Source organism: Bidens hawaiensis, unplaced genomic scaffold (genome assembly GCF_021521415.1).
Source record: "Bidens hawaiensis isolate Kalapana, Puna unplaced genomic scaffold, B.hawaiensis_p1.1 tig00009196_1, whole genome shotgun sequence".
Classification (NCBI taxonomy): domain Eukaryota; kingdom Viridiplantae; phylum Streptophyta; class Magnoliopsida; order Asterales; family Asteraceae; genus Bidens; species Bidens hawaiensis.
In genome coordinates this window covers 791,362-801,928 of record NW_027491680.1, presented here as the reverse complement: position 1 = coordinate 801,928, position 10,567 = coordinate 791,362, and the positions used below count along the sequence as shown (strand labels likewise).

Here is a 10,567-nt window from a genome sequence, read left to right as displayed (position 1 = left end):
TGGCCTCCACCTTCTCGGGGTTCACCTTGAAACCATCCTTGGTGACCATTACACCTAGAAATTTTCCCTCTAGTACGCCGAAAGTACATTTGCTCGGATTGAGCTTCATGTTAACTTCCTTTAGGCGCCCAAGGGTTTCTTCGATGTCTTTGAGCATTTGCTTTTCCTCCCTGCTCTTGATCACCAAATCATCCACATAGACTTCTAGGTTTCTTCCGATTTGCTCGCTGAAAACGGCATCCATAAGTCTTTGGTAGGTGGCGCCCGCATTTTTCAAACCAAAGGGCATTTTTGTGTAGCAAAAAACACCCTTGTCGGTTCTAAATGCGGTCTTGTCCTCATCTTGTGGTGCCATTTGAATCTGGTGATAGCCCTTGTAGGCATCCAGGAAACATTTGAGTTTGAATGGCGCCACGGAGTCCACCTTTGCATCGATGTTTGGGAGGGGGTAACAATCTTTTGGGCACGCTTTGTTGAGGTCCTTGAAGTCAATGCACATCCTCCACGACCCGTTACTTTTCTTTACCATCACAGGATTGGCTACCCACGTCTGGTATCGTATCGGGCGGATGATGTTTGCGCGCAGTAAATCCTCAACCTGCTCATTCATGGCCCTCGCTTTCTCATCCCCCATGACTCTCTTCTTTTGAGCAATTGGCTCTACAGACTTGAAGGTGTTGAGAGAATGCTGCGCCAGGTCTCGCGGAACCCCAGTCATATCAGAGTGTTGCCACGCGAAGACCGACATATATGCTGTGAGCAACCTTTTCATTCTCAACCTCGTGTCGTCTGATATCGTTGCGCCAATTGTGATTTTCTGCTCCGGGAATTTTGGGTTGAGAATCCATTCCTCTGGCGCGTTGTCTGCCATTGGAAGTTTCATTCTCCCCTCCCGCGGAGTACTTGTCACTGCGCACAAATGATCTCGGTATACAAAAGTTACACCTGTTGGTGTTGGGAACCCCAACGCGCCGTGCGCTGGCGACGGTATGGCGTTGAATTGGGCAATCGTTCCCCTACCCAAGATCATATTGTGGCAAGAAGTGGTGGGCAGGACCAAGAAGTTGACAACTTCGGCTCGCTTGTGTTTGTCATCCCCCATAGTTAGCTCAAATTGTATTTGACCTAGGGGATGAATGATTTCATTTGAAACACCAGAGATTGGTGCATTCACAATTTCAAGCCTTGCTTGGTCTGCCGGATCCAGTTTCCTGAAACATTGCTCATACATGATGTCTGACTCGCTGCCAGTGTCAACCAGGACTTTTGACACTTCGTAATGAGCAATGTGTGTAGTGATGACAAGAGGACTGCTGATGGAAGGGCCTCCCCTGATTCTCGGAAAGATGACTTGTTGCTCGCGCCAATCTCCTTGGATTTGCGCGCTTCTCTTTCTTGATATTTGCCCTTGCCTTCCTCCCTCGGCTACACAGATTCTTTTGTACTTTTTGTTGGCAGAGGCTCCTGATTGCTCATTTTCTGGTCTTGAGTTTTTCACCAGGTGAGCCAGCTTGCCTGATTTCACGTCCTTTTCAATTGCATCCTTCAAGTGGTGGCATGCATCAGTGTTGTGCCCTGTGGACTTGTGAAATTCACAGTACTTGCCACTGTCTGATGGTCCCTTGTGGTGTAGTGGCTTAGGGCTTTTGAATTGGACATTCTCAGTGCTTAACACCTCTGAAGGCGTTTTAGTGAGGGGAGTCCATATTCTTGGCAGAGGTCTGTTAGGATCTCTGCCGCCCTCCCTCCTGTCACCCTCCCCGCGATTACGAACATCTTTTTGGGGCTGGGGTGAGCTTGGTTGCGCCTGCTTTTCTGCTGAAGAAAAACTGGTTGGTTGCAACCTGGACCATACAGAGTTCTGCTTGCCCCTCTTTTCTTTGCTGCGCGGTGACTCAGCTTGATGCGCTCTTTCTCTTGCCCTATCTTGGGCAATTTGTTTTTCATTCCTCGCGAAAACTCGCGATGCTTCCATTAACTTGGCCCACGTGGTGGGCATGCCATCTCTGCTTACGAGAGCTCGGCGGAGTTGATCACTGCGCGCGCCTTGTATAAAGGCCACGCGCAGGAGTTGCTCAGTTATACCTCCGATTGCCAGAGACTCCTGATTGAAACGAGTGATGTAGTCTTCAATCGTTTCATCATTCCTGCGCACGCAGTGCATGATGTCATCAGGGTCGCGTGTGTGTCTGCGCTGCTGTACGAAGTGGGCTTGGAACTTTTCCAATAGTTCCTCGAACCCATCAATTTGCCCGGTCGGCAAGCTCTCGAACCAGACACGCGCCGCGCCCGTGAGGCAACGAGCAAACATGTGACACCATGTTGGCATCGTCCAGCTCTCTAGGTTTCCCGTGTTGTAAAAACCTTGCAAGAAATCATCTGGATCTGTTGTGCCGTCATATTTACCCAAACCACTTGGCATCTTGGTTTTGTGCTGGATGGGAGCCTGCGCGATGCGCGCAGTGAACTTTGAATGTTTCACCAAGATGGCTGGTCTATACGGTGTGGTTACGTCCACTTGCCCTCTAACTGGTGGGCTGTACGGCATGTGCAGATCCAGATCGGCTCTGGCTCCAGGCGCCATGTTCACAGGCGCGCGGAGCTGTGAGCATCCTGCATGAGTATCTCGCGTCTTCCTCATGCTGTGCACTTCCTCATCACTGAACTCAGTGTGTGCAGTGTGAACAGAATGTCCTTCTTCCGGCGCGCGCGGCCTTTTTGTTCCATGAACAGTTTGCTTATCAAGCGCTTGCCTTTGTGTTAAGTCGGCTAGCTTTTTCTGTTTGACCATCTCATTGTACTTGTCCATTAGACGCCGCTGCTCGTTTATGAGCCATTCTTTAGGATCATTTGTTTCATCTTCTGGACCCATTGGTCCTTTTTGTTTCGCGCCGGCAAGATTTTGTAACGTGAGATCGTCTGGAGGAGTTTCAGTCTGGCCGTGAGGAGTTGTGATGAAGGGACGGTTACTGGTGGTGCGCGTAGAATCACGCGGCACCCTCAGAAACTGTTGTCCCTCATTAACATCCTCACGTTCAATATCCTCCAGAACTTGATCAACGTTATGAACGCCAGAAACCATGGTGATTTTTTTTTTTATATATAGATCTGATGAGATCTGATTGCCGTTGTAACAGTGGATGGCGCCAATGAAGAAACGTGGATCGACTCACTGGTAGACGATCTACTTTCCTCGGGTGTGATTATGCTATTTCACCGATGGTTTCTCTTGGAATTAGGGTTCTTCCACCTACAAAATGAACAGCACCGTCAACTTACCCCTCAGAAAGGGACAGAGGGGTCCTCTTTGGGGTAACCCTCCGGTGCGAGAATAAGTATTTGTGGGAGAAGATAGTAATAAGTGAGAGTAAGGAATTTAGAGTGTATTGCTTAATAGCTGAATACTCTGTGATTGTATGTTATCAGGTGATATTTGATGATCGTTCCTTGTGGAGTTGATGCTGTATTTATAGTGCTAGGGTTTCCACTGATTGGCCTCAGCCTTGTTGGCCTCCTCCAATTGCTCTGCGCCACGTGTCCTCTGGGACACCTGGTGCTTTCTCATTGGTTGTAATCACGTGGTAGCACATGTGTCATGCTGAGTTGTCCACCTTTCATTTGGCAGCTGTCAACATCAGCATATTCTTATTCCTTAAAAAGATACCTTCTGGAAGGTTGTCTGACGTGCACAATCAAGGTTGCCCTAATCCTGATTTGGATAAGGATGAGGTTGATTATGTGCATGTGTGATATGCGCCAATCCTGAGGATGCGCGAGGTCTTCTCTTTATTCTCACGCGCAGATGTTTCATGCGCAGATGTGATATGCGCCGCGCGCTGATGCGCCACGCGCATATGTGATATGCGTGAGCATATGTGATGCGCGAGCATATGTGTGCCTGGGCATATGATGCCTGAGCATGTGTGGTGCCTGGGCATATGATGCCTGAGCATGTGTGGTGCCTGGGCATATGATGCCTGAGCATGTGATGCATGAACATATGTGATATGCGTGAGCATATGTGATATGCGCCATGCGCGTAGGTTTTGGCTTTGTGCCTTCATAATGTCTTGATTTCAAGCTTCTTGTCTATATGAGGCGGGTACATACCTCTTCAGTTACCAAGGGCGATCTCACTTGTATAAGCATCATAGAGTTGCACTTGATTTCCACCCGATTTCGTTCTTCAAAATGAATTGACTAATTGGGGAGACATACCTTTTCTACGAGCAGGATCGGGTTTAACTATAATATGATTATGTAATGAGATTACACTTGGCAACTAAAGTAAAAATAAAAGTTACTAATTCAATTGTCAAATGTGAATCATAATCTAACACATAAGCTAAAGTTTAGATTATAAAATTCAAACCGTTTTCACACACAAAATGTGAAAATCACATGGTTTTTTAAAAAATACGACTGCCTAATCTTTCGATATTCACTATGAAACTCGAACCCTTCACCATCAAAGAAGGAAACACCTTTATTTCTCTAAAACACCAATTGACCTTCTTTTGTTATTATCTATAATATATATAAACGAAAACCCAAAAATCATAAGTGTCGCGATGTGGTCGCTCCCCCTTTTTTGGAGTCACCAGATTTGCTTGATTTTTAAATGGAGGATTCTCATGCATTTGACCTGAATTCACGGGTATGGGTCTTATCAAACTCATATATTTCTTAAACGGGTTATAACATCTCATTAAATTAAAAACTAATCTCATCAAATATTTGATATAATAATCCTATAAAGTAGGGTTATACCAAAAATTAATTTATGATTTATTTAAAAAATATATAAATTATTTATAATTAAAAAACCAATTTGTAGTAAAAAAATAAACGAGTCTTTGGTCTCATCAAACACATATAACTTTTAAACCGGGTTAAACATCTCATTTATTTGTGAAACAATTTATCATCAAACCATAAGTATATTATTAACTTTCATACAATAAAAAAGATAAAAATTAAAAAAAATAAATAAATATTAGAAACAAATAATATAAAACAACCCTCATAATAAAAAATTAATCTCACCAAATATTTGATGTGGAAAACCTATAAAATAGGGATATACTAAAAAATAATATTTGATTTCCTTAAAAAAGATATATATTATTTATAATTAAAAAACAATTTTATAGTAAAAAATAAGCGGGTCATGGGTCTCACCAAACCCAAATAACTTTTAAACCGGATTATAACATCTCATTTATTTGTGAAACTCTTTCATCATCAAATACTTAGTATATTATTAACTTCTGTATAATAAATAAAATTAAAATTCAAAAAATATATAATATTATAAACGAATAATGAAAAATAACCCCCGTAATACGGGGGATAAAAACTAGTAAATTATATTTTAAATTTTTTAACGCATAATTAAAAGAGAGTATTTTGAGATACGGACACTTTTAGTACGCTTGAGATTTTATTATATATACTTGCCCAAATTCATAATTTTAAAATATATTCACTTGTCTTGTTCTCCTAGTCATAGTCTCTAATTAATTAATCAATTTAAACAACTTTGTATTTATATTAATAATTCCAAACTCTTTCACTCTTCACCGGTCGTCAGTATGCCGACGCCGGTAAACATAGCCAGGCAATGTTTAGCTCCGGAGGCGGTACAGGCCTTAGACGAGGCGGTGTCGGTCGCACACCGCCGTTGCCACGCCCAAACGTCGTCCTTACACGCCGTTTCGGCGTTACTATCCCTCCCATCCTCCCCTTTACGAGAAGCATGCGTACGCGCCAGAAACAGCGCGTACGCATCGCGCGTCCAGTTCAAAGCCCTAGAGCTTTGCCTGGGCGTCGCGTTAGACCGGCTCTCGTCAACTACTCAACGCGTGGACGAGCCGCCGGTCTCAAACTCGCTGATGGCTGCGATCAAACGATCGCAAGCCAATCAGCGACGCCAGCCTGAGAACTTTCATTTGTACCAACAAATGACATCTAGTTCTAGTTCTGGTTCTCCGTCTTCAGGTTGTGTTTCAGCAGTGAAAGTCGAGTTGCAAAATTTAATTCTGTCGATACTCGACGACCCGGTTGTGAGCCGGGTGTTCGGGGAGTCCGGTTTTCGGAGCTCGGATATTAAGCTTTCAATACTCCGACCGGTTCACCGTCAGCTTCTTCGTTGTAATGGCCAACCGATATTCGTGTTTCCATTTCAAGGCTACTTAGAATCAAACGGAATTCACAACAGAATCAACGAAATACTCGTTAAAAAGCCGGGGAAAACCCGAAACAACCCGTTACTAGTCGGTCCAGCCGCGGCCGAGACCGTTAGGGTTTTCGTGGAATCCTTACGAAAAACCCGAGCGGAGATAACAAATGTTATTTCCATCAAACACATGATCATGAACCAGAATTTGTTGGGGTTGAAAATAGAGGAAGTGGGTAATATTTTGAAGCAGAGTATTGGTTCTGGTGTGATGGTTGAGTTTGGTGATTTGAATATTTTGTTAGATGAAAGTGTAACAGATTCTGTTAAGGTTGTTGTGAAGAAGTTGGGTGAGCTTGTGGCTAGTAATGGGGCTAGAGTATGGTTAATTGGGTCTGCCGAAAACCATGAAACTTGTATTCAGTTTTTTAATAAGTTTCCTTCAGTTGAACATGAGTGGGACCTACATGTTCTTCCCATCAGGCCTGAAACATTCCCAAAATCCAGGTGAATATTTTTAATATTATTTTATTCAATATCAAAATATCCTAAATTTTTCGGACTTGTTTCGAGTTAAGTAACAGAGATAATAATTTACAGCTAGTAGTTGGTTTGGGCGGATTAAAAATCCTTTTAACACGTATTTAACTCTAGTTTCTTTTCTAGTGTTTCGCTAGCTTTAATTTAGTTGCCTTTAAAAAAATATATATTTTTATGCCGTGTTGGATGACAATGACACAAAACTCTTTTTGTATTAAAGAAACGACCTATTTATACTATTAACATACAAAATAAAATATGAAGAAATCTACCTTTGTAACTTGCACAAGTTGCAATCTTATCCTCCTAAAGATGAGACGATATTATCTCATCTTTATATAATATAACAACTTGACACACAAGTTGTTTACATAAAACAGTCTTTTACTAAATCCAGAAGTCTAACCCGACTTCTGTTTTGACTAACCCGAACATTTACCTGTGACCCGTATGTTAATAAACCCGTGAACATAACGATTACGTCTATGAGGCCCATATGACTATTTATGGGCTTGTTGGGTTTGACTGTTTGAGCCCAAATTTTATTTATTATTTGTGTTGCATGTTGATCCTAAATTAATAAATTTGCACTTTGCAGTCTAATGGAGTCATTTGTTCCATTTGGAGGCTTCTTTTCTCTACCATCAGACATCAGTAGCCCATTAAGGATCTCAAATCATTTTGGATCATTGTGTCACATTTGTGATGACAAGTTTAAGTTAGAAGTGAATGATATATCTAAAGGAGTACTAACCGGTTCGGCTTCAGACCATCATCGGTCATCTCTGCCTTCGTGGTTACACTCGTCTCAAATTTGTGAAATGGGCGCGGTGCAGGTATGCGTTACTGTAATGTTTGTACATCAATAACTTTATGTTAATCATATGAACTTGCATCTTTGCAGCACAGGCCCAAGATGATCCTGCTGTGGTGAGTGCGAAAATATTTGGGCTGCAAAAGAAATGGCATAGTATTTGTCAACGTCTTCACAAAGGCGAACCGTATATGCAAATGTTTCCCGAATCAACGTACACAGTCGGGCCTCGGGTCCCTTCGGTTGTGGGCTTTCAAGTCAATGAAAGCCCGAACCAAATTGCAAGATCTTCAACCGAAAGCGGATGTGACACAATTTCAAACTCTAAAAAGGGTAAGGATCGCAGCCTCTCGGGTTCAACTGCATCAGGAAATTCGGTGACTACTGATCTCGGTGTGGGCCCGTTTGATCAGAAAGATTCTAAATTGGTGTATACTTTATTATTGACAAGAGTTGGTAGACAAGAAGAGGCTCTTGGTGATGTTAGTCAAACCATAGCGCGTTGCAGGGCTAGACCGGGCCACAACCGGGCTGGTATCTGGTTCGGGTTCGTTGGGCCCGATAAGGCTGGTAAGAAGAAAACTGCTGTTGCATTAGCTGAAGTGTTACTCGGAGGCCGGGAAAACATTATATGTGTTGATCTAAGTTGTCGTGATTTTATGAACGGTTGTGATCGAAAGTTGAGAGGGAAAAACATCGTTGATTACATCGCGGATGAACTGATCAAGAAACCACTATCAGTTGTGTTTCTTGAAAATGCTGATGTGGCGGATACTCTGACTCAGCAGCATTTATCTCGGGCTGCGAGTACCGGGCGGTTTTCGGACTCACATGGAAGAGAAGTAAGCATCAGCAATGCAATATTTGTGTTGACTTCCACATTATTTGGAGTAAATGAGTTTGAGGATGCTGATGTGGAGTTTACAGAGGAAACTGTTTTAAAAGCGAAATGTGGGCCCATCCGTGCGTTGTCCTGGTTTGACCTTGACGACATGAAACCGACACGCAAAGTGGTTCGGGTTACACGGAACCAGAACAAGAGGAAGCATTACCTGGACTTGAATCTACCAGCTGAAGAGCGTGAAGCAGATTACGGTTTTACCCCTGAAAACTTGAACGCTTGGTTGGAGGAAGATCTCGAACTTGTGGACGAAAAGGTCATTTTTAAGCCTTTTGACTTTGACCCGCTCGCCGAGAAGATTTTGAAGAGAATTGGTGATTGTTTTGAGAACAATATCGGGTTGGATTGTTCGTTAGAAATCGATTATAAAGTGATGGAGCAAATTCTAAAAGCTTCATGGTTTTTAGAGCCCATGAAAACCGACGATTGGATCGAGCGGGTCCTTGGTGAAGCATTTACCGAAGCTAGGAACAAGTATGGCCTCGGTTGTCATTCGGTTTTGAAACTTGTCACGGCTGAGCCAGCCGAGGCGCAATTTCACGGGGTCCAACTTCCTGACAGGATCTTAATGAGCTGATCAAGATTCGGGTCAAGTGCATAATGTGGTAAGTATCTAGCCGTAGTAATTAGATAGCGATTTGAACCTTGTTTTTAACATTTGTTTAGGTTATGAAAACAGTTTGTTTGGATTTGTGTTTGTATAATAGATGTAAGTTATAGACTTATAGTTGAAAAAGGTTGTGAAATTTGTACCATTATTATGTAAATACTAACTATAAATGTGTAGGATACTCTTTTGTATTTTTCAGTTAAATGTAACTATATGAAGTTATCTAGCCATGACTCATTCGAGTTTATCATGTTATCGTAACGCGTTGTTGAAAGACAAGTATTCAAATTTCTGGCTGGTAGTGATGTAGACTTGTAGACTTGTGATATGGCCACAAGTAATCTAAGCTTAGGATAGGCTATATTCATGGCGCACCGTAAATGACTAAATGCACTTATAAATGCGTTCAGCTAGCTGTCAGATCAGATATTTACAAGTATTTAAAAAACACTCAGTTTTATCTCCAACTCACCTTTATATGAAGTTTGTCAAAACACTTTACGTACATCATAAAGCTTGTAATTGAGCCTTGTTGATTAAAGTATATAACCATAGCCACATAACATTAAGGAATATGATTTCTTACTTTTGGAGTAAGGTTGTGAAGATAAATAAACAGTAGGATACTGTGGATTATTCTCAGGTTCTTTACTAATCTCTGCAAGACTGCAAAAACAAAAGATATATACTCAAATGACAGATATTGTAATGCTTATTTCTACTGCATATTCTGTGTGTACGATTTACAATGATATATCCTAATAACGAACCTTTTTTTCCTTACGATACTCATATGTGAGTGTCAAGTCAGCAATTGAATTATACATAACCACTTACTTTAGATGGCTAAGATTTATTTTCAAGAAAACCGAATACTAATTAAATCTGAAGGCTGTTGAAAGTTGAAACCTATTCTTTGGCGGTTGACTCATTGCGTCTGTTGTTTAGATTATGTGTTGTGGTTGGGCAATTAAAACGCCACTTCATTGCCACATAGGCGGTGAGCTTTAACTAACCAGTCCTTTAACAAAGGTGTACGTTGTGATTTAACTAGATATTAAAGATAAATAATTGATTGAAAGGGTGGACCCCCGCCATTTTTAGCCCTCTTGGGCGTTACAGTGGGCGGAAAGTTTGGCGATAGGGAGGTGTTGTGGTTTGGTGGTGGGTTAACGGGTGAGGTGGCATGGTTGGCGCCCTCAACCACAAGAAACGATTTTATATAACTAAGAAATTACAAATAACAAAGATTTGTTTTAACTATTTCTTGTTCCTGATAATAATAATAATAATAATAATAATAATAGCACATGATTCTGTTGAAAATGTGAACGTATTAGACCATCCTCTATGGTGAGGGGCTTCAAAGCCCCTCTATCGTGACACGTCAGCGCCATGTAAGCACTGGGGGGCATCGAAGCCCCAACCAAAGGCGCCCCGCTATGGTTTAATGCCCCAAAGGTGCCCACACACACACACATATATATATATGCATATGTATGTATGTGTGTGTGAGATGGGGGC

General features: G+C 42.0%; 1 protein-coding gene across 1 annotated transcript; it reads left to right on the top strand.

Annotated features, from left to right (window-relative positions):
• The first annotated feature begins 5,504 nt into the window (after window positions 1-5,504).
• Window positions 5,505-9,249, top strand: LOC143531678 (protein SMAX1-LIKE 6-like). Its single transcript, XM_077026923.1, has 3 exons — window positions 5,505-6,685; window positions 7,317-7,554; window positions 7,628-9,249. The coding sequence occupies exons 1-3, from the start codon at window positions 5,595-5,597 to the stop codon at window positions 9,008-9,010; spliced, it is 2,712 nt and encodes a 903-aa protein (XP_076883038.1). The 5' UTR covers window positions 5,505-5,594; the 3' UTR covers window positions 9,011-9,249.
• The last annotated feature ends 1,318 nt before the right edge of the window (window positions 9,250-10,567 follow it).